We start from the raw sequence: 24837 nt of genomic DNA, 5'->3' as shown, positions 1-24837 counted from the left end.
ACCGTATACAAACATTTGGGATGGGTTGTGCAGGAGGCCCAACGCAACCCATGACAACAAGTGCGCGGGAAGATTGCAAAATGGAATTACTCCTCCCTTCATTATCACTTATCACTCAAATTACCGATTAACTGACACCATAAAATCACTGCTGCTATCTGTATCTCTCATTTTAAAGAACTAATTATCAATATACTGTAGGGTTATGAGATATTGGTTCACACTCAGGATGGGATGGAGAAAGGAAACTCACAATGTGCTCTCTGTATACATATTTTATTGGATGTACAATGCAGCTTGATGCTGGGTAGGCAGCATGGCTACAAGCGTTGAGTAGAGAGAGCTGGTTGGTGAGGGTGCCCAGAGGAGGACACGCGGCCTGAGGGACGCCAAGGTCGCCGGCGGGGGCGGGAGCCGCCAGGCTGGAGCGGAGGAGGAGGTGTTGCTTGCTGGTGGCCGTAGGTAGAAAGAGAATGGTCACAGCCAAGGTAGGTATCTACCTACCTTGGTCACAGCGGTGTGAGGTCTTATACGGTGAGGGTAGAAGTGGGTTGATAATTGACCCCCGCTCCGTCAGGCGGCGCTGGAGGCGTAGGCTGGGGAATTCGAGAAGGTTCGGCTACTCAGCGACAAACGGCGCTTGTAGGGGAGGAATCCACCGCAATACCTCCAAACACTTGCTTTAAAACACGATAAAACACTCGAGCTTCAAACATACCACGGATCTACACGCCACCGAAAACAACAACTAATAAATGTAAAGAAAAATATTAACCCAATGATCAGTATCCTCATGAATAAGTGATATAATTTGGCAACTCTAATATAATATTAATTCTTATTGTTAATTATTCCTACGAGGTTAAAAATAGCTAATTAACAACCAAATAAGGCAGAAAATAATTGGCACATCTCAAGAATGTAGATAAACTATAAATAATATTCAAAATGTGGTTTAGCATAAATTAGTATAAACCCCAAAATTAACTCATTTAATTAATTTGGAAAGTTAAGGAAAGCTAATTTTCTACCAAGGAATTAGACCAAAGACTCAATTAGACAAACTCGACCACTTATACCACCTTACGGACAAATACATTAACATATATTATAGATATAGTAACAATGTCCGACACGGAAATAGAAAAAAGTTACATATAAATATTATAGATATAGATGCCAATAATTAAGGAGAGAAACAAAAGACAGAAACAAACAAAAACAATTAACATCAGCTGGCAAGAGGAAGACTTGGTGCCTCAACATGCCTCCCAAACGACAGGTGTGCTGCTATTTTGAATCATTACAGCATTATAAACTAAGTTATAGAGTGTATTTATTGCTATTTCTTATGTATGCCAAAGTATTTATCATTTAATATAGTCAGAAGGTGAAATTTCATTGAGAGATGAGGGCCAGGGCTGGGATACCTTTCGTCGGTCTGATTACAGGTAAAATATGTATCCTTGGTACATACGTAGAGGAAAAGCTTTGGACCTGAACAGGCTATTGTACCTGACGTGTTTATGTTATGGCTTTCTATAAACATTGCAAGTGCACACAGTAGCTCGTAGAAATTTAACAAGATTGAACAGGTATCTACCATATTTGAGTACATATAGAGCTTAATTTTTGTAGTTTTGTATTTTTTCATTTTGTATTTTTACATATTGGTTGACCAATGTTTTTCCAGTGTATTTTGGTGTGTTTTAAGCGAATCTGACCTTAATTTTTGTCGCAAATTGCTCGTTTTTGCCCCCTCCCTCCAACAATAATGGGGGAGAGCAATTGAAATGAGGGCAGAACACGAAAATGAGTCAGCGGTAAATTTATATTAGTGCACACAACTCTGTTAGAAAGTCAAAACAATGTTTTTCTTGTGTATTTTTGTGTGTTTTGATTGGTTTTGACCTTGATTTCCGTCGGAAATTGCCTATTTTTTAATTATTGGGGGTTTTTGGGTGGGGCGTTTTCTGACAAAAATCATGGCCAAGCCAATACAAGATACACAAAAAAACACTAGAAAACATAAACCGAACTTAACCTGACCTAACCGAACCTAACTATCACTATATGATGGAATCACCTATTTTTTACCTTATTGGCCTTGTTCATGCCAAATATGTTGGTCTTGACTATATTAACACTCGTTCTTACACTTAGGACACTTTACTGAGGTCGGGAGAACACCATGAGATCTAAAAAATGCTATTGGTTGTTCGTTTTTTCCCCAAAACACTCAATCAACTCCATATAATTGAAGTGACACCCATCGCGGACTTCCATGGTCGGAAATGAATTTGAATTTCAAAATACGGGAAACCCAAAATCACATTCGAATCTGATTGGGCAAAAAAAACACGAATTAAACCACAATTTATTTTAATTGGTGGCCCCTAAAAAACCTCTTTTGATTGGCCACGTGACATGTACGGGAACGCATGACAATTTATGAAGCAAACACGCTGAATGGGAGGTCGGGTAGGCGATAATGGCGGAAGATTAATGGAAGAAAATAGAGAAAGGTTTGGCATGCTCTATCTCCGTTATTATACGTTTGTGACGGTAATGTAATAGAAGAAAATTATCTTAAAATTAGACATCTTTCGAATATGATAAAAGATTTGGGGTAGGAATGTTGTGTGCACTAATGCAAAAATACCAAGTAATCTAACCTAACCTAACCTAACCTAAATGTTTCAGTAATTTATAGCTTTGGGGTGTGCTATGTCCTTAAGTAAAATAATACCAAATCAGATCTACAGTATTTCAGAGTGGCTCCTCCAGTGATCAAACTTGTCCTTGTCACTGCAACAGGGATGTAGGTTGAACAGCAACTTTCAAAAAAAAAAAATTCTCTGTAATAAGTTACTTATCTCATGAGTATCCCAGAATATGATGAGGATTTGCAATTTATATATTATTATAGTTAACACTTACTGATAGTGATCTGTGGATCACCTGAAGAATCTCCACCCCAGCTCCACCCCACTTAAAGATTAATTGACCAACCTAACCATGTTTTGGAAGAAGAGGTTAGGTTAAGTTAGGGTTAGTGATGGTTACTCTTAGGTAAAATAATGTTATTTGATATCTAGGCACACCCAGTTTACACCTTGAGGAAGTGAATGCGGTGGAGTGCAGTACCTGCCATCCTGCCTCCTTGTGTACCAAAGGCTTAGTTTACAGTATTGTGTACAGTACGTACAGTTCTGTATCTACACTGTCCCAAGTACAGTACTGTATGGTTCATGATAATTATAACTAAACAAAAAGGACATACAGTATTGATATGTTTCATTGGATATATTGCGAACTCAAGTAAGATGGACACTGGCTAAATAATTGTATTTAATTATTTATTTTTTAATAATATATACAGAACTGAAGGGAATATTAGTGTGTGAAGCTAATCATTATATTGTCTTTGTTGCAGCTGTACAATATACTGTCTGTCTTATATCAAACACTTCAGGTACTAATAGTTTAAAGAATTACATTGAAATATCTTAGCAGCAGGTTTGTTTGAGTTCAATTAAAAGGAGGAGATGAGAGTGAGAGAATACTACAGTACATAATCAGTGGCGAGCTGTCTACCAGTGGTTGCCAGTGATGAAAGTTGTGTCTTCTTTAATTACAGTACAGAGAAAACCTCCATATAATGGACTTCTCTCTCCATATAATACAATAGATGGGGAGGTTAAAGATCTAACGGACCCTTGCGTTTACCTCGTGGTATATGTATTGTCTTGATTGATTATCTTGCCGAATTGTGTGTGCGGGGTGAGGTTGTTGATCATATGTAGAAGTCCGCGCGCTTTATGGGCTAATGAAATATATATATATATATATATATATATATATATATATATATATATATATATATATATATATATATATATATATATATATATATATATATATATATATATATATATATATATATATATATATATATATATATATATATATATATATATATATATATATATATATATATATATATATATATATATATACAGTTTGTACCCCACTTAATGCGGTCAATTGAACCCAGAGGGTCCCGCGTTAAGTGAAAACGCGTTAAGTGAATAACAGAACATATGGGATTAATTCCAATAGAACCCAGCCCGACCCCCAAACTCCACTTTTTGACGACAAATAACTATGTTGTAGTAAAAATTCTATCTTAACTTTATGGTGGCATGAAAAACAAGTAATATAGAAGAGGTTAGGTTAGGAAAGATAAAGGTTAACATAGGAAAAATAAAGAATAGGTTAAAAAACGAAAATTTTTAAGGAACACTCACGGTAGTAGAAGAGATGGGTCGGCATACGGGGATGGAGGCTGGTTCCGAGGCAGAGGGCAGATTACTGCCCCTCAGGTGAATCACCATTACTAGGTGAATCACCATTACTAGGTGAATCAATATCACTGTCACTTACAGTTGTCATGGCTTCCCTGACAAATCCCTCAAAATCACCTTCACTATCACTATCACTGCCTTGGGCTGGCTGTGGTGGGTTGCGGGCAAAGAACTCAGTTATGCTTTGCTGACGGCTGGCTTTGATGTTTTCATGATACACCGTGATGTACGGCTCCATAGCCTGCACCAGTCGGTTATGGAAGACGTCATGGCGTTCATCGTCAGTGTCGCGGGAAACGATGGACTTAATTTTTTCTGTTAACTCTATGACACACTTAATATCACTATGACTTAAACTAGGTTCTTCGGAGAATGACGCACCTTCTTCCTCCTCTTCACTGGCGGGTTCTTCTTCCAACATCTCGTCGGCAGTCACTTCAGGATCTCTGATCACCTCCATGATGTCTTCGTTGGTGGTCTCGGAGAAGCCTTCAGCTGTAACAGTCTGCGCAGCTTCTCTGGCAAGGTCCACTGCTACTGCAACAGTCTGAACCTGACCAGTAACAGATTGACTCCTCCTCTCACCTGGTATGCCATGCAACACATGTCTCCATGCGTGACGAATCGTAGCAGTAGACAGCAGATCCCATGCCTCCACCAAGAAGTCTACAGCTTGTTTGACGTTAAACTTCTTCCAAAATTGTTTGACGAGAACTTCTTGAGTCGCCGCCTCTTGTTCCTTGTCCTCGTCGCTTTTACTCTCGCTGTCGGTGTCACCCAGCTTACGCAACTCATCCTTGGTGTTGGTAGAGTCGTTCAGGAGCTTGAATTTCTTTGCCGAGTATGCAGCTTTAACGTTGCAGATTAACTCCTGGTCCATAGGCTGGATTAATGACGTGGTGTTGGGAGGAAGGAAGACCACTTTTACGTTGGGGTGACGATCCATTAGTAGGGGCGAGTGTCCAGGTGCGTTGTCAAGGAGCAACAAAATGTTGAATGGAACATTCTGTTGCTCGCAGAATTTCTGCACGTCAGGAACAAAAAAGTTGTCAAACCAGAAGAGGGACAGAGAAGAGGACATCCACGCCTTACGTGCGGTTAGCCAGTGGACATTAAGCTTGTTCATGTCCATATTCTTGTAGGCGTGCGGCTTGCGGGCTTTGTGAATCACCGATAACTTTGGTTTACAGGTACCGGAGGCATTGGTGGTAAACAGGACGGTGATGCGTTCCTTCTGCATCTTCCGGCCCCTTACCTTGCTCGCAGACTGGACAACGAAGGTCTTGGAAGGTAACTTTTTCCAGAAAAGACCAGATTCGTCCATGTTAAACACCTGGTCGTCAGTGTACTGTCCTTCCTCCATAATCTCACGTAAAAACGGAGGAAAATCTCTAGCCGCCGCACGGTCAGCACTCGCTTCCTCACCAACAATGCTGATGTTGGTGACCTTGTTCCTCCTCTTAAACCTATGCAGCCAACCATGGGAAGCATTGAAGGGTTTGGGCTCTGCAATTCCCATTTTACGTGTCACTGCTGTGTATAGCTCACGTGCGTACTCCTGCACTGAGCGCGTGTCCACCGCCATGTTGCGTCGCGCCTGACGCACCAAATAACTCACCAGCAAAGTTTCCACTTTTGCCAGCACCCTGTTCTGGCAATACCTGATAGCTGAAGCACCTGCAGACTTTGTGAGCTTCATGTGCTCCTTTATCTTGGCTGCATCCTTCTTGATCGTACGAATCGTAGATTCGTTGACGCCATGCTGGCGCGCGAGATCAACTTGGCGTCTTCCTTTCTCCAAATCTTGAACAATTTGGTACTTCAGCTCGTAGCTTAATGAACGTCGTGTCTTCTTTGGTTTAGTGCCGCTGGGTCCAGGTAAGGAAAGGTTTCTCTCTGGGGGTGGTGGTCCGGCGGAAGCCATTTTACGGAACAATGGATGCGCGTTAACACGGCGTGGCCTTGAGGGATGAAACTGCCGCGGCTAGGTCAAGCGTCGTCTCTCCTCCCTCCCTCCCTCCCCGGGGTAGTCACGTCATAATACTTTAAGCCAATTACAGCTAGCAGCAGAGGGGGGTAGGGCTGCATGGCCAATCACAGTCCGAGACGTCATATGACGTCGGTGATAACGCAACAAAGACACACACTGCGCAACCTTACCGCGCCGCTTGCCCAAGCGGAGGGAGGAGGAGGGAGAGGCAGGCAGGCAGGCAGGAGGGCGGGCGGGCGGGTGGCGCGTGGTCAAAATCTAAAAATAGCATCCGAGCCGGACACTCACCGCGTTGCTGTGGAAAAATCCGCGTTAAGTGAAAGTTCAGCTTTGGCAAGGCACGTATGTCGCGGCGGCGTTAAAGTGGCGTTAGCGGGGTATTACTGGCTGTGGCCTTAGCCAGCATAGCCAATAGCCTTGTAGCGCCAGCCAGCCAGCAACAACGCCAGCAACAACTGTAACAACCAGCCAGCAGCAGCAACCTTAACCAGCAACAACAATAACAGCAACAACAACGCTTAGCATACGCCATATATATACTTCACTATACCACCACTATATATATATATATATATATATATATATATATATATATATATATATATATATATATATATATATATATATATATATATATATATATATATATATGTGTGTGTGTGTGTGTTGTGTGTTGATAACCACAAGGAAGAAAACACAAAGTTCCCAAGCGCTTTCGTGTAATTCACATCTTCAGGGGTGAGTACAGACTAAGGAGAAGTACATAACATGGTATATATATACAGAGGAGGGTGAGATCAAGTCCACAATGGTAAGTTATTAGGTAATAACCATACTTAGTAGGGTCATTACTTAGTACTGTATATGTATATATATATATATATATATATCATAACAGTATCTGAAAGCAGTGCCCTGTTCGTTCATGTTAGGAATAATAATCATCCCATTGCTTGGGAAAAAAGCTTAGAAGTGTTCAAATCATCTTGTGTCACAGAAAGACTTCTGGTTGAAGCTAGTTTGATTAAAGAATTAAAATCAATAAACCTTAATGATGGTCAGTACAAAACTGATAATATGTTACATAAATTTATTTTTCAGTGGCCCAAGGTTAAAAATGCTTTGAAAACCTTGGATCTAGATGTATGATAGTTATTTAGTGGGTCCCTTATTTTTTACCTGACCTGCCTAGTCACGTCGCCCCCTTTCTCTTAAGCTCCTCTACGTGTGTGTTGGTGTGGGGATTAGTGGATGACATCATTTGACCTGACCTCATGTGTAATAAGGTCATCCTGTATATTTAAGCCTCTCTCTGTCCATGTAATCCAGTTGCCTCTGAAGATGTCTTGAATAAAGACGAAAGTTAAGGTTCTCCTTTGTTTCCCTTTTTCCCGTGTGATTTTATCAATATATATATATATATATATATATATATATATATATATATATATATATATATATATATATATATATATATATATATATATATATATATATATATACTTCATTTTTAGTCCATATAACACGCGGACTTTGAACGTATAATCAATGCTTATTTTGGGGCAAAAACAAAATTTGCCATTTTTTTGTCACAGACCCTGACAAACGTTTTCATTTGGGGTAGAAACATTGTCTGTAAAATAGTCTTTAAATATCTTAATAATTGGAGGTTGCTCAAGTCAAATGAAATTTAACAATATTATGCCTATGCTTAATGTTCATAACACATCATTTCCTAGCCCCCAAGCCTGGGCCCCCCCCACTTAGTCTAAGTGGGTATGAGCTGCTCAAGGCAGGGGTCGCATGAGGACCAGTCTCACTCTTTGTCGCCCAGTAAGGTCTGCTTGAGGGCATTAGGGAATGATTTCCTGTGGTCAGCAACTGCCTGCAGTAGATACTGCAGTTGCTGTTCGTCCTTGGTGATGCTGGCCTGAGAAATCTTGGACTAAGGCTACTCCTCTTTCTGCATGATCATTGATCACAGACAAAGCTTGTACACTGGCTTTTGCATTTTGGAAGCCAGGATCATCTTTCCACTGTTCTACTGGGAGGGCCAGGAAATCTGTATTCAAGTTGAGCTTTTTGAAAAATGACTTTGTGTTCTTTGTCGTGAAATCATATAGGTTCTTCACTTGGAGTGTGTCTGGATTGATTGTAACCCGTTTGACATGCTTTTCTTCTCCAATAACGATGTTCAAAGCTTCCAACATGCGGTCCTTCACTGCTGGGAGAACATCGTCATCAAAGAAGGCCAATGCAACCAACTCTTCTGACAAGTACCAGAGGTGTCTCATCATTTTGTGGAAAGTTGCCTTTGATATGGCATCACTGATGGTACTGTAGTCTTGTAGAGCTTTAAGCAACATCAGATCTCCTTTTGGTGCCTTTGCAGCAAGTGGAGCAGTTGTCCAAGCCTTCACATATATTCGGGCAAAGAAAATGCACAAATCTCTTAGTCCTCTGTTCTCCTTTGGAGTAAGCTTAAACTGAGAACGGAATAACCACACTTTGAAGGAATAAATGGTCTTTGCCATCCATCGTGCTTGGTGCATTGCACCAGGAGCAGAAAATCGTACTCCCCGAGAAGGTGATGTGCCAAGGAAGATGGAGGCCAGCTCTAGCAGCTCTCGATAATCATCTCGAAGCTGTGTCTCCAATAGAGCCTTCTCAATGAAGTTGGTTAGATCGTCCCGAACAGCTCTGACCGATTCTTCTGCCAGATCGTCGGTGGAGGAGTCTTCAAACTTCTGCTTGTCAATTTGTTCCCATTTGGCTTGGAATCTTCGGAACAGCCGTATGTCAGGAGCAGCTGAGTGCCCATTACAGCTTCAAAAGCAGCTCCAGCTACAAGTTCTAGTACATGGTGGCGGCAGGCATATAGCAAATCACGACCCAGCAACTGCTCAATTTTGACACACGCACCCTTGTGGTGACCAGTATTTGAGCTTGTATCAAAACACATGCCATGCACGATGTCTGCAATGTGCCATTGCTGCAAAGCCTTCACAACAGCTTTTGCTTGTTCATCACCGGTACCAGAGGGAAGTTTTGGAACAGCAAGAAGTTGGGAGGTGCCATTGCCTGAGACAAGAACTGGGAGTCTGTCAACATGGCCCCCATTTACCATCCCAGTGAACAATTAAAACTGACTTTGGTTTGAAGTTTGAAAGGATTTCAGGTGCCCTGCTACTGTGATGATGCTGACGTTTCCTCCTGATGCTTGATTGATTCAGAATCAATTCACTGACATCATGGCCCAGACTCCGAGCAGTTTGGGTGCCAATGTGCATGGCCATTCTATCTGAGGACTTGGTCCGATCTAATGCTGCAGAAAGTTCTGGAGTTAGAACTTCTTTTCGCCCACGCTTCTTGACAGTAGGTGGAGTTTGAAGTGCTGATGGGCCAGGAATTGGGTTGGATTCCTCAGAAGAAGACGTACTACTGCTGTCCAAGACAACGATGGCCTGGCATTTTTTGGCTTCTTCCTCTGCACTGTCTGCAGCCAACTTCCTTTTCATTGCTTTCTTGAGAGTTTTTTCTCGTCGTTTCTCTCTTTTCAGGAATACTTTGTCAAGAGATGACATTGCCCCACGGCGCCCTTTTTCTCGTTGCGCTATTAAGAAATCCTTATCCTCCTGAACTGTCATCATATTCAAAGCATTCACATGTGCAATGTCAGAGAGATCTTCAAATGTATCGGTGAACTCTTTCTCTTTCTGCTTTTGAGTTTCTGTCTTTCTTGAAGAGTTCTTTTTCAAACTACACCACTTGTCAAACATTTTGTGCACTTGATTCACACAATCTGGTTTGTGGTGTGTGGGAATGTTTGCTTTTGTCCAAAATGGAAGAACTTTGTCTGTGACTTCCCCAGCTGCCACACTGATGTTTTTTTTCTGTATGCGATGCAGGCTTAAAAAATACTGTAACACTTGCCTGTTTGAAGGTAACTTAGCCCCTGCAATGTCATCACATAATGTCTTTATCAAATACACATTTTCTTGTGTTTTTACTCCTGCATTAGCCATTTTGACCCGAGGAATAAAGAAATTAACTATTATTATAAATTAATAATGAGAATACTCTGCAGAACTGTTTCTGATTTCCCCAATCATCAATCACGACCAGCAAAAACTCACCACAATCGTGTCAAATGCGACGCACTAGTGGTGGGCGTAATCGGCTACAAAGTAATCGACTACATCAATTACTTAATTTTTGACAGCTTTGAGCAACCTCTAAATATTAATATATTTAAAAATAACTCTACACACAATGTTTTTGTCCTAAATGGACACTTTTAGCAGTGTCTGTGGTAAAAAATTCCAAAGTTGAAAAATAAGGACCACCCTAATATATATACAGTCTGCGCGGAATGTTAAGTCGCGATAGGGCCGACGAACTAAGTTCTCGCAAAAATAAGATCATATGTTGTGAAGCCTGTCCTGGAATGCGAGATGTCAAAACGCTTGGTTTGTTGGCAAGTGCTGACATTTGGCAACTGAGAATACGTCACGGCTTGTAGTCAGTGCGCCTCTGCCAGCTGTGAGGGGAAGATTATTTTGTGCGGGTTCCCGCGCCATGTGGCCATGTTTTGTCTAGTTTAAGGTGCATTAACCCGACATAGTGGCCATCAGAGATGTCCAGGAGGGTGACTACAGGAGACGATATTGCAGCAGTGATTGCATTGTACAAAGCGAACCATGTACTGAGAGAAATATCGGCTCACACTGGTGTGGCATTACGAGTTGTTCAAAATCTTGTCAAACATTTCCATGACCTTGGAGAGGACGAGTTACCAGCTCCATTACCTAAGTCTGGTAGGCCTAAATTATTGTCTCCACGGACACTTAAGGTTATTTCTCGACAAGTTCGGTCCAATCCCTCACTCACAGCACGTGAAGTGAAAGAGAGAAACCCCCGTCTTTTGAGTCACGTCTCGTTACGTTGTGTTCAACAAGCCCTACACGATGACCTGGGATTTAAGAGCTTTCATGCCCGCCGTAAACCTCTGTTGACAAAGAGACAGAAGGAAAATAGAGTGAAATTTTGCAAGAAATATGAAGTGTGGGATTTAGAGACATGGAGGAGTGTATTATGGTCAGATGAGGCTACGTTTTCTGTGACTGGGAGTAATGGAGGGAGGGTGTACCGCCCCCCCCCCACTCAGACGCGCACCTCCCACAGTACACAGTGAAGACTGTTAAGCACCCTGCCTCGCTTATGGTTTGGGCTTCCTTTACGTATTATGGTGTTGGTGAACTAGTAATCCTCCCTAAGAACCAGATGATGAATCAGTACAACTATCTTGAACTGCTCAGTGATTTCTTACCTGAATCAATTGATAAAGCTAAGGCAAGGCTTTTCATGCAGGACGGTGCCCCATGCCACACTGCTAAAAGTGTCATACAGTGGCTCAAAGACTGTGAGGTACCTTTCTTTAATGCCTGGCCTGGCACATCATCAATCCCAAAGCTAGAGGCAGCCATCAAGGATACCTGGGCTAACTTGCCACCTGACCTCTTGCAAAACCTTGCTGACAGTGTTCCTCGAAGGCTAAACGACTGTCTGAAGCGCAGAGGAAACACTACAAAGTATTAATTGAAGTGGTAAGTGTTACTTGACTTTATTTATATAACATAATCGTAAATATCAATATTTTTTCAGCACACGATCTAACATTCCGTGCAGACGATATATATATTGATAAAATCACACGGGAAAAGGGGAAACAACGGAGCACACAGTTTAGTCTGAATTTACGCTGGTTTGGTTACGCGTTTGGTCATTTACGTGGTGCCTTGCCAGAATTGAAATGCTTTAATTACGCGGTAAATTTGGTCATTTATGCGGAGAGCAGCTGGCGGTCCAGCCACCCCGCGCCATTTTGGATTCAAACCTCCCGCCATGTTTGACCAAAGCGGGGGTAAGCGGCGCGAGTAAGGTTGCGCAGTATGTCGCTGTTGCGTTATCGGTGACGTCATGTGACGTATCGGACTGTGATTAGGCCACGCATCCTTACCTCCCTCCCCCGCTAGCTGTGATTGGTTCAATGTAATATGACGTGCCCTGCCACCACAGAGAAGCCGTTACCCGCGTTAGTCGCTCTCCTCCCAGTCACTCTGTGTAAACTGTGTTCTATTGTTCCCACTAATCTCGTAAGAAAAGCTTCCTCTGGACCCCCCCCCACCACCACAGAAAAATCTTGTATTACCTTGACCCAGCCGCTTCAAGCCAAAGAAGATACGACGTGCCCTAAGTTACGAAGTTAAGTACAAGATCGTGCAGGAGTTGGAAAAAGGTACGAGGCAAGTTAATCTTGCGCTCCAGCATGGCGTTAACGAGTCTACGACCCGGACGATCAAGAAGGATGCCGCCAAGATAAAAGAACATATGAGCATCACAGAGTCTACAGGTGCTTCAATGGTGAAGTACTGCCAGAACAAGGTGCTGCTCAAGACAGAATTTGCTGGTGAGCTACTTGATTCTTCAGGCAAGACGGAACATGGCGGTGGACACGCGGTCAGTTCAGGACTACGCACGTGAACTGTACGTAGCAGTGGCACGTAAGATGGGAATTGCAGAGCCCAAACCCTTCACTGCTTCCTCTGGGTGGCTGCAAGGGTTTAAGAAGAGGAACAAGATCAACGACATTAACATTGCTGGTGAAGGAGCGAGTGCTGACCGTGTTGCGGCTAGTGATATTCCTCCATTCTTACGTGACATATGGAGGAAGGACAGTACACCGACGACCAGGTGTTCAACATGGATGAATCCGGTCTGTTTTGGAAAAAGCTACCTACCAAGACCTTCGTTGTCAAGTCTGCCAGCAAGTGTTGGGGCAGGAAGTTGCAGAAGGAGCGCATCACAGTCCTGTTCACCACCAACGCCTCCGGTACCTGTAAGCTCAAGTTATCGGTGATCCACACAGCCCGCAAGCCGCACGCCTACAAGAACATGGACATGACCAAGCTAAATGTCCACTGGCTAACCGCACGTAATGCGTGGATGTTCACTGCTCTGTCCCTCTCCTGGTTTGACGACTGTTTCGTTCCCAACGTCAAGAAATTCTGCTAGCAACAGAATGTTCCATTCAACATTTTGTTGCTCCTTGACAATGCACCAGGACACTGGCCCCTACTGTTGGATCGTCACCCCCAACGTAAAAGTGGTCTTCCTTCCTCCCAACACTACGTCGTTAATCCAGCCCATGGACCAGAAGTTGATATGCAACGTTAAGGCTGCATTCTCTACAAAGAAGTTTAAGCTCCTGAACGACTGTACCAACACCATGGATGAGTTGCGTAACCTGGGTGACAGCGATAGTGATAGCGAGAGCGACGACGAGGAACAAGAGTTGGCGGATCAAGAAGTTCGCATCAAACAGTTTTGGAAGAAATTCAACGTAAAGAAAGCTGTTGACTTCTTGGTGGAGGCATGGGGGCAGCTGTCTGTGCCAACGATTCGTCACACATGGCAGCATGTGTTGCAAGGTATCCCAGGTGGGAGGCAGAGTCAACCTGTGACTGGTGAGGTTCAGTCTGTTGCAGTGGCAGTGGACCTCGCAAGAGAAGCTGCACAGCGTGTTACAGTTGCAGGCTTCTCCGAGACCACCAACGACGACATTATGGAGGTGATCAGGGATCCTGAGGTGACTGCCGACGAGATGTTAGAAGACGATGACGTCAGTGAAGAGGCAGGTGGTGTGTCATCCCGAGAAGAACACAAGTTAACGTATGGTAATGTTAAGGATGCCATCGAATTTGCAGAGAAACTCAAGCTCGTCCTTTCCAACGACTCTGACGATCACCGCTATGAAGTCTTCAATAACCAGCTGTTGCGACTATGGAGCCGTACATCAAGATGTATCACGACAACATCAACACTAGCCGTCAGCGTAACATCACGGACTTCTTCGCCCGCAACCCACCACAGCCAGCCCAAGCCAGTGATAGTGACAGAGACGATATGGACTTTGAGGGATTTGTCAGGGAGGCCCTGACAACTGTGGTGGATAGTGATGGTGATTCACCTGAAGGCCAGTAATCTGCCCTCTGCCTCGGAACCAGTCCCCATCAACATATGCCGATCCATCTCTTCTACTAACCTAAGTGTTAAACCTAACCTAGCCTTGATTTTTCTAACCTAACCTAACGTAAGTGTTAAACCTTGATTTTTTCTAACCTAACCTAACCTACAGTATATTATTCTCTTATTGATATTTCTCTTCTATATTATGTGTGTGTGCATACCATCATAAAGTTAAGATACTCTTTTTACTACAACGTACGTATTGTGTCGCAAAAAGTGGAGTTTGGGGGTCGGCCCAGTCTCTATTTCAAATTATCCCATATGTTCTGTTATTTCATTTACGTGTTTCTCGTTTTACGCGGGCCTCCACAGGTTCAATTGACCGCGTAAATGCAGGCCCAACTGTGTGTGTGTGTATATATATATATATATATATATATATATATATATATATATATATATATATATATATATATATATATATATATATATATATATATATATATATATATATATATATATATACATACATACATACATATTCTCCCCGGCTTACAACGGGGTTAGGGACCCAAATCCAGGTCGTAAGTCGAAATGGTTGTACGTAAGTCAAAAATGCTTAAATAATACATAGAAAATCTAAAATGGGTGTCTCTTTTTCTTCTCAGTACCACAAAACTCTCACTTTTAAGCTTGCCAGCCATTTTAAAGTGAATTACAAATGAAAATTTTGTCTGTGTACTGACATTGGGACTCGAAAATACGTAATTTGACAAAATTTTGGTACGACTGAGGCAGGTCGTAAGTGCGGGTGGTCGTAAGTCGGGGAGGAGCTGTATATGTATGTATGTATGTAAATGTGTGTGTATTAATAACGGTTTGATTTTTCAGGCTAGGAAAGGGCCACCACCAAAGCCAATAGTTAAAGACAACAGTGAAGTAGATCAAAATGAGGAAGATGTGTTTGACAAGTTCAGCCTTGAGTTAAGATGGTGTGTAGAGCAGATAGAACTGGCCTTAGAGAAGAAGAAGGGGTCGGCAAAACAAGGTACTGCAACACCTCCATACAACGCACTGCTCTCCATATACGTACTCCATTTGATGGGGGTTTCATGTTTGGGGCATGTAATGAGTAACGGTTTTTGTTTTTTCAATTGTATTGGAGTAAAAGTATTAGAAAACCATACTTAAGTAAAAGTACTGAAAATTTTTAGTCCTTTTTAAAAAGTAAATACCCAAAAATATTACTTGAGTACAGTACTCAAGTAAATTTAATTTGTTGCCTTACAACTCTGCTATTAAGACAATTAATTATAAAAAATTTAACATTTCAACCACAGATCCGTAATCAGTGAGTCGAGGACGACCTACACTGAGATTTTGAGCAAAATTAATTCAGGATCTGTGGTCAAGATATGTAATTCTGATTATTAAGTTTCCTCTTATCAATTAGCATAATAAATTATTAAAAGTTCATGGTGTAAGGTACTATTAACTTGCCAGGTCCAGACTCAGTTTTGATATAGGATTTCTGATAAATACAGTAATTAACTTTTTGCAGATGAAAATATGCAAAAGTCTCGTAAGACATTGACCAGCAGTAAGACACCAGTCATTAAGAAGAGGCAGGTAATGAATGCCTTATTTGGGGATTACCGGAAGAAGATGGCCGAAGAGGAGAAGAAATTTAAGATTGGTAATTATTACGTCTGTAGCTACAGACTCATTTTATTTTATACTGTACCTCTGTCAAATGAAGACAATGAAGACTTTACATAGAACAATGTACAGTAATGCAATTTTATATTAAGAGTCATTTATATTTTGTATTTCTAACTAAAATGTTGCTCACAAAATATGATAATCACTAACAACACAATTTAGTTTGAAAGTCATAGTCCAGTGCAGTGGAAAGAGCAGTGCTGTACACTGGAGTCACCTTCCAACATTTGCATTGTTCTCAGCAACCCATTTTGTATTTCCAGTGCAGAAGTTGTCCAGCTTCTGGATGGATAATTCAGTATATTTCCCAGCCACCTTCTTTTTTTCGCTCTCAACCCCCTTTGCTAGGAGAGGGAAAGTTAAGAGCAGTAATCATTATCTGAGCCCAGCGGTGACCAGCCTGGTAACCTGTTCTCGTAGTGTGCTAGAACTGTGCTGCTTGTGTCGGAGGAATGCCATCAACTGCTTACTCTTCTGAATAAAGAACTGCTTTCCAGCCTCGCTGACACGCTATAGGCTGTCGGAATGGTCTAAGAGTGATACCGTGAAATATTCCAGTGCCTCCATCCTGTTCTGTAATGAATCTGGTGTAGGTCTAGCAGCCAAGAAACATTGGTGTGCCTTTATCATATACATTTCATGAGTCTTCTGGCTCCACAATAGACCACTGTCAAATCCAGTGAAGGCATTAAACATTGGAAAAGTGGCACAATGGTCAGAGGCTAATTTACACACTATTTTATGGGTTCCTAATAGTTGGAAACTATTGCCAGCACCAAAGGCAATACACAGTTGAGTGATGTTGAGTTGATGGGCAGATGCTTCTGCCAAAACTATGCATGTAGCCATCTGTTCTGTGCCACCAACACCTCAGTGGAGTATAGTCTATTTACTGGGTATGTGCAAGTTTAGAAGCTTTTATTAGGATTAGGTATAGGTGCATTCAGATTCCAGCTTAGAAAACCAATACGGATACAGGTAATTACCATTCTTGGATCATTTTTGGATGCACAGTGAGTAAGATCAGAGGACCAGGGAGAGGCATCAATCAGTGGTCAGCCTTGTATATAACAGTTATAGCACCAGTGTTTAGCCAGTTTTAATCACAGATATTCCAGACAGCAACCACTTACTCATCAATCAGGAACTATTAAAGGAACATCTACTGTAGCTCTGGCCAGCTGTTTACCTACCACACCTGAACAGATGATGTTGCTGTAGTAATTTGCTTTAACTTGTGGGATAATGTAATAACAAGAAGCAGTAAAAAAGTTACTTAATATTAGTAAAGGTTGCATCAGGTTTTGTTACAGTACAGTATTCGTATTACATTACATCTTTGACAACATAAAAAATTACATTTTAAAATAGATTGCTGCTGAACCAAACAAATTTTTCTCAATTTGTTTTTGAGAATATCAGTAGTAATCAGTAAAATCACTAGAGGTTCAAGAATGTAATAACACAAACCATTGGTAGAAGCTCATGGCATCAAAGGTGACATCCTTAAATGGATTAGGGCGTGGTTACAGGACAGGAAACAACGAGTGAGCATTAACGGCACTAAGTCCCATTGGAGCAACGTCACAAGTGGATTTCCCCAAGGCTCAGTACTTGGACCATTATTATTTATTATATACATAAACGACATAGATATCGGCATAGACAGCAACATAAGTAAATTTGCTGATGACACTAAAATAGGACGTGTTATCAAATCTGATGAGGACTCGGCAAAACTACAGGAAGATCTAAACAAATTTTTCGAATGGTCTGAAAAATGGCAGATGAAATTCAACGTCGACAAATGTAAAGTACTCAGTATAGGAGATGTAAACAGGGAAACCAGATACCAGATGAACAACGATGCCATAGAGAAATCCGACTGAGAGAGAGATTTAGGAGTAATGATAAGTAGGAACCTTAAGCCAAGTAAACAATGTGTTTTTGCTCGTAACAAGGCTAATAAAGTACTTGGGTTCATACAAAGGAGTGTTAGTTACAAGACTAGCGAGGTCATCCTAAAACTGTATCTTGCTCTTGTGAGACCACACCTGGATTACGCAGTTCAGTTCTGGTCACCGTATTACAGAATGGATATAGAATCCTTGGAAAGAATTCAGAGGAGAATGACAAGACTAATCCCGGGCATTAGGAACCTTGAGTATAGAGACAGGTTAAAGCATCTTAATTTGCACTCCTTGAGAGACGTAGAGCGAGGGGCGACCTGATAGAGGTGTATAAGTGGAAGGCAGGGCTAAACAAAGGGGACATTACAAAGGTACTCAAACTATCCAACCAGGAGCGAACTCATAACAATGGTTTTAAATTAGACAAATTTAGATTTAGGCGTGAAATAGGTAAACACTGGTTTGGAAACAGAGTAGTGGATGAATGGAACAAGTTACCAAATATCATCATTAGCTCGAATATGCTGAATTGCTTCAAACATAGGTTGGATGCTCATATGAGCAATAGGGGTTGGGTGTAAACGGGACTGCCCAGTATGGGCCAATAGGCCCGCTGCAGTTTCCTCCATTCTTATGTTCTTATGTTAACTGTATTCTCAAGATACAAAACAATCCAATACAATACTTCTTATTTTGAATTGCAGCTTTGAATAATTGCACAAGTTGAAGCTCTCATATCCAGCATTCTAACATACGGCAACTCTCCCAAAACGACACTGTTTTCTGAAATTCCTGTACCGGGCAAACCTCCTAAAGAACAGTGCAGTTAGATGGTAAATTGAAAGAAAATTCAACCACCTGGCAGACCTCCCATCAGCCGGCAGCATCTTTTAGTTTCGCCAATTAACCGCTAATGTTTTTGGAGCGCGCCATTCACGCCTCCTATCCAATTCCTTTGTTTGAATTCACAGCTGAAGGTCACAGTTTTATTCTACTCTTATTGAACTTTACCATGACTACCGAATGTGTGTTTATATACAAGTTTAGATATACAGTGTACGTGTAACCTGTTACAAGCAGAATATCTCCGTTAGCCGGAATCCCTCAAACCCGGAACTGTCCAATGGCCGAAATTTTCTTGGCGTATCATGCCCAAAACCGGAATTTTTCCGATAATTCCAGCTTTGGGAGCAATTTCCGAAGGGTGCATTTTCTGGAAAATTCCGAGAAAATTTTTCTGATACCTGGAAAATTCCGGGGATGAGGAAATCTTTTATTCCCAGAAGTGCTCTGCACCAATTGTTCCGGCTAATGGGGATATTACTGTACATAAGAAATCCAACCTTCTAAATTTTGTATATCCAGCTCAGAGCTGGTCCCATGGTTGCTGGATATGGGAGATTCAACCTATATAATGCTTTTAAATCAATATATACTGTATGTCAATAATATGAAGTATGATAAAAATTGAAATATTTCCTTTATTCTAAACTTACCAAATCTATATTTTCTTTAACAGAACAACCAAAAATGAAAACCAAGTGTGTCATTCCAAATAACTCAATATATATTAAGAAATCAAGTGAACAAAATTGTCACCTCAATCAGGAGGAAAACATGACACAGAGTCCCCCAGAAGTACCTGCTGTTGGGGATGTTCCTCACGGTCAGTCTGACTTAGAAACAAGAAGTTGTGATAGTACAGCTGGTGAACATCCTGCGGACAATATCAAACTGGATAATTTTAAGTTTAAACCAACTGAAAATTCTTTTAGATTTAATTTTTCTGTTTCATCATAAATCATAGTTTCATTAAATAAAATATTTTTTAAGACACACAACTTATTTCAACCTCTGTTATGCATATGGGTGAGACATTATACCAGCAGTGGATTAACTTGGGTTGATTTATATGATTTATATATTTTTCATTCATACAGTATAAGGTACAGTCTCACCCAAAAGCTAGTTAACTCTCCCAGCCAGCTATTGCTGCACTGCCTGCTTCAGATGTTTGAAACTGTCTCAGTATCAACCAGAACATGAAACCGATACAAATGAATCTAAAGGTTCGAAGTAACAGACTCAAGTTCATACATCTGAAGCAGGCAGTGCAGCAATAGCTGGCTGGGAGAGTTAACAAACTTTTGGGTGAGACTGTACAAACACCTGCATGTTATGTTTTATGATGTAGAGTTGCTGGAGAAGAGGTGATCTTCAGGTTTTTAGCAGTTAGTTTATTTGTGGAGTTCCACATTGTAACAAATACAGTAGTATGAAGTTATTGACCAGGATATCAGATGCCATCACCATTGTGACTGTGGACATGCTGTAGCAAAAGTGAACTGAAATGGAATGTTAGTTAGATGTGGTGGAAGCCTCTGATGGTGCACCTGTGAAAGTCTACTGACATGTCAAGAAAAATGTATGTGCCATAAAATAGTACAAACTGCATACAATACCTTGCTTTTATGTCTGTTCATTATTCGTTTATGTACTGTACATTCAAGGCAGAAAAGATAATTTTGGGACACCCAGTATGTTTACTATATAAATAGGTACAATCATGCGCCATAGTTTCGATGCACCCTCTACCCCTGCTTCTGGCTCGAGGAAAGTCGTAGTTAGGGCTGCAAGCCGAACAGTCCTTCTTGTATAGTGATGTTAAGTACAACTGCTCCCCGACTTATGACGGGGTTAGGGACTCAAATCGAAAATGGGTGTTTCTTTTTCTTCTCAACACCACAAAACTCTCACTTTTAAGCTTGCCAGCCATTTTAAAGTGAATTACAAACGAAAATTTTGTCAGTACACAGCGCAATCACTGACGTTGGGACTCGAAAATACATAATTTGACACAATTTTGGTACGACTGAGGCGGTCGTATGTCCGGGTGGTTGTAAGTCGGGAAGTAGCTGTATAGTGATGGTAAATAAAGTGTTGTGAAGTCAATAAAAAACCTGTATCACTTCCTTCAGCCTTCATAGGGTAAGGACGTGTGTAGTCAGCGCTGCCCGCTAACGCGGCCATGGTCTCTTGACCATGGAGACAACTGCCAGCCCGGTCTGTCGGGCCCTCCCCTTCCCCATGTCCTCCTTCCCATTTGGATTTATCAACATCCTCACACCAACAGTACAGTGCAAAGATTGATGATCAACCCACAAGTGATATACAAAAGTGACAATTTCAACTCGAAGGAAAAGCACAAAAACACAGCAATACTGAGTGTGGCTGGATCTGACCTGACCTGACCTGACCTCACGGCTTCACCTGACCTAACCTGAAGGATGGAGCACACCTGCATTGCCCCAAGCTACTGTCCTGGCCACGTGGCCACTTACCTGCCAAACTGCATCCAAGCCATACGAGCACGAACTGATTGCTTTAAGAACAGCCCAGTCTCAACCATTGTAAAAATTACCAACACCTAATTATTATATATCATATTTGTATCGTTTATTTTACTTGTATATAATTTGTAAATCAAGAGACCCATTCCCCAATTATGTAATTGTATATTTTCAGCCTTCCGGCTGCCATGCTCTTTTAATAGACCGTTAATTATTACTATTTTTATTATTTATATTCTCTCAAATATTACATCATGAACTGCTATTCGTACAATTCAGCAAAGCTTCGAGCTACCACATTGCGCCACTGAACGATGGGTGGGGAAGTGAGAGGGGGACATTAGGTATGAAACAAGGCTACGACTTCCATCAAGTCGGGAGTAGGAGTAGAGAGTGCGTCGAAACTATGGCTCGTGAGTGTACTCGGTGCATAATGTTGTGTCCACAAAACATCTGCCTATAACGTTTTTACATGACTTAACAGAATCATGAGGAGAAATTAACACATGCAGCCTTTTATATTATACAGTATGATTAATATTTTGTCATGTTTCCCCTTGATTTTAACACCAGATGAAGTCAGTTTGTATGGATTCACGGCCTTTCTCCATTGTCCAAACTTGCTTATTTCCTCTTTAAGGAGAAGTACTGATTATGTGTTCAGTGCTGACAGCTTGTTTCATCTGATTCCAAGCATTTTCTCTTTATGTGTATGTCTGATGAGTTCCCAGGTCATTCCAGCACTCGAATATTCTTGCATACACTTCCAGAAGACTAGTTTTTGATGGCATGTTAAAATTTTTGCAGTCTGATGAATAGTTAATTCTGACATATCTTCAAGGAGGTTGTGGTGGGCTTTAGGCATTTCTACTGTAGATATTGTCAGATTCTCCATCACTTCTCATCTCATAATCAAGTCAGTGGCATTGGAGGTCTTTCTGGGCCTTCCAGGAGATGATTTCAGAATTGAAACAGAATTGGTTGGAAAATTGTGTGCCAAATACTTCTTTGTTGTTGGTGTGCCTTGTCCTGGAATTCATACAGAAGAACTTGCTCACTCATCAGGACAAGGGTGTGAACCTTTTCTTTTTCTGACATGTTCTTGGGGTCCCTGGTGACTGCTATGAGGGAAAAAAAGATTGTGTATTTTTCCAACTTTAGAATGTAGCAGAATCTGAAGCAACGCCCCAGGATACAGCCAAATACACTGGCCATACAGAAATCTTGTGCATAGAGGCCCAAGGCACCACTGAGTTGGCAGATGAGAAATTATGCACCTAATTCAATTTGGTGGCCTGTAATATTAATATAAAATTCCTCTTACATTTAAATATCTGGTGAATTTGTATTGAAAATAATAAAAGTTACATTCAAACATTAGTGATCTTATAGAATGAAATATTGTAATAAAATAACCATAAAATTATAAAACATATTGTTAACCAGTGTTCTGTTCATCTTTAGACAGTACAGCAGGGTCTCAAAGGGCAGTTATCCAAAGCACTGTACTATACACGACCCAGCGTTATACGCCGTTGACCCACTGTTATGCGTGGGACTCTGGGAGCCAACCCACCCAGCATCTCTCGCTAGCTTTAGCATCTTTCACATGAGAATAGAATCTACCCATGAGCCTCATCCCGCATCTCGCCAAGGCATCACCCGAGCAACCCTCTCGCTCCGGTTCCGTCAATGTCTCCCAGGCATGCTTGCTCGTAATTTTTTTTATTGCCAAATTTTACCGCATTCATGGGCCCTAAGAGGAAATTTAGTGGCAGTGCTTGTGGTGGTGAGAGTGAGAACCATAAAAATGTATACTGTGAGAAGTTTTGAAGAAAGAGTCAAGATATTAGATTTATTATGAGTGGTGTATCTAACTCTGAATTTGTGTGTTGGTTCTACATGAGCGAGTCATCTGTGCTCTCCATCAAACATTGTGAAAGTGAGATACACAAAGCTCTTTTAATTTTTATTTAATAAAATTTCTATATTTAAGTACAGTACAGAGTAGAGTGCATGGTTTGTGGGAGGTCAAACAGTTGTTTACCTTGGGTAGGTTTACTTAAGTATAGAAAACCAGGTTTACTTATACAGTATATACAGCGGGAACTGAATATACGTACATGAAATTCACTCTTAAAGGAGGCTCCTGGAACATAACCCTTGCATACTTTGAGATCCACAAGCACCAGAGCTTACATAAGGTAGACACTAATATTTCCTCCAATACATTTTATTAAAAAGTTTATAAATGTACTTCATAAATTACTATTATCAATACAAACCCACCAGATATTGTGAGAGTAGATATTTAGTATACACCTGTAATACTAGAAATCTACAATAAATGGTAATAATTGCAACACCTCGGCCTGTACCTGTCCCCCACAGTGGTACAATAGTCGAATGTAGAAGGACAAAATCCCCCTTTGACGAAAACCTAACCTAACCTTGTGAAATATTAATATAGAAAATGGAAAGATTTTGTCCTACTTTGCACTTAACTGAGGGATTTTACTTTTACTTTACTTTTATCCTCTTCACCACTGATCGGCCCGTTAGACGCTTGGGTGATCGGTCACGTCTCTGTTACGCACTGTTGGCAAATACTGGGCATGCACCGGCTCCTGAATGTATCTGAACCTGCTCCAGTGTTGGTCAAGTCTGGTCTTGAAAGAGCTCACACTCGGTGCCGTCACAACACTGGTAGATTGTTCCAAGAGTTCACAACTCACTCCAAAAAGTTACCCCTCACAGTTTTCTGGACTTGCGGCTTCTTCAACCTTGAGCTGTGACCCCTTGTGGGGCGAGCGTCTGTCAGCTCCAGGTAAGGGCACTCGACTGAGTAGTGTCCTTTGAGATGTTTATACTGTACACCTCAATTAGGTACCCCCCCTTGCCCATCTGTAATATAAGCTAGGGAATTTCAGGCGCTCTAATCTTTCAGGGTAGCTGAGGTGCTGTAGTGCAGGCACCAGTCTGGTGGCCCTCCTTTGGACATTTTCAATCAACTGACAGTCCCTAGTATATCTCGGGACCAGACGAGGTGACAGTACTCCAGACAGGGAAGCACTTCATTCTTGAAGATCGTTACGAGGGATGGACTGTAGATATTTGAACGACCTTATACGACCTAATAATTTAGTGGTCTGATTTACCTTCTTACAAGGACCCGAGAACTTCAGCTCTTTGTCAACGTACAAACCCAGGTCCTTTTCACATTCAGTCTCAATTAATGCAGTTTCTTCGTCCCATTGGGACATATGATATGCCTCCTTACCGTTGGTACGTCCCAGGTGCAGCCTCTTACACTTCTCAACATTGAATCTTAGCAGACATTTCTTCAACCATTCTTGAAGCTCACAGAGATCCTTCTGCAGCTCTTCACAGTCTGCTTGGTTCTTAATTTCCCGAAATAACTTGGCGTCATCCGCAAACATTTGTATGGAGGAATGTACAGCATCAGGCAT

General features: G+C 41.4%; 1 protein-coding gene across 2 annotated transcripts; it reads left to right on the top strand.

Moving 5' to 3' along the window:
• Positions 1-383: 383 nt before the first annotated feature.
• LOC121872907 (UPF0488 protein C8orf33 homolog) lies at positions 384-19851 on the top strand. 2 transcript variants are annotated; one of them, XM_042376012.1, is made up of 4 exons: positions 384-488; positions 15277-15433; positions 15947-16081; positions 19537-19851. In XM_042376012.1, exons 1-4 carry the CDS (start codon positions 474-476, stop codon positions 19815-19817), a joined length of 588 nt encoding a protein of 195 aa, XP_042231946.1. In that variant the 5' UTR covers positions 384-473; the 3' UTR covers positions 19818-19851. The 2 variants fall into 2 exon arrangements, with proteins under 2 accessions (XP_042231946.1, XP_042231944.1); XM_042376010.1 differs by lacking the exon at positions 384-488 and adding an exon at positions 824-1282.
• Positions 19852-24837: the final 4986 nt, after the last annotated feature.

The sequence above is a fragment of the Homarus americanus genome, unplaced genomic scaffold (assembly GCF_018991925.1).
Source record: "Homarus americanus isolate GMGI-L3 unplaced genomic scaffold, GMGI_Hamer_2.0 scaffold11022, whole genome shotgun sequence".
Classification (NCBI taxonomy): domain Eukaryota; kingdom Metazoa; phylum Arthropoda; class Malacostraca; order Decapoda; family Nephropidae; genus Homarus; species Homarus americanus.
Note: the sequence above shows the minus strand (reverse complement) of the source record. Positions and strands in the feature narration are given on the sequence as shown.

What these genes read in the sequence shown, in the direction of transcription:
- LOC121872907 (XM_042376010.1), top strand. An exon ending in GAAGGGGTCGGCAAAACAAG is followed by an intron (nt 15,434 to 15,946) that starts GTACTGCAACAC and finishes AACTTTTTGCAG; the next exon opens with ATGAAAATATGCAAAAGTCT. An exon ending in GGAGAAGAAATTTAAGATTG is followed by an intron (nt 16,082 to 19,536) that starts GTAATTATTACG and finishes TTTCTTTAACAG; the next exon opens with AACAACCAAAAATGAAAACC.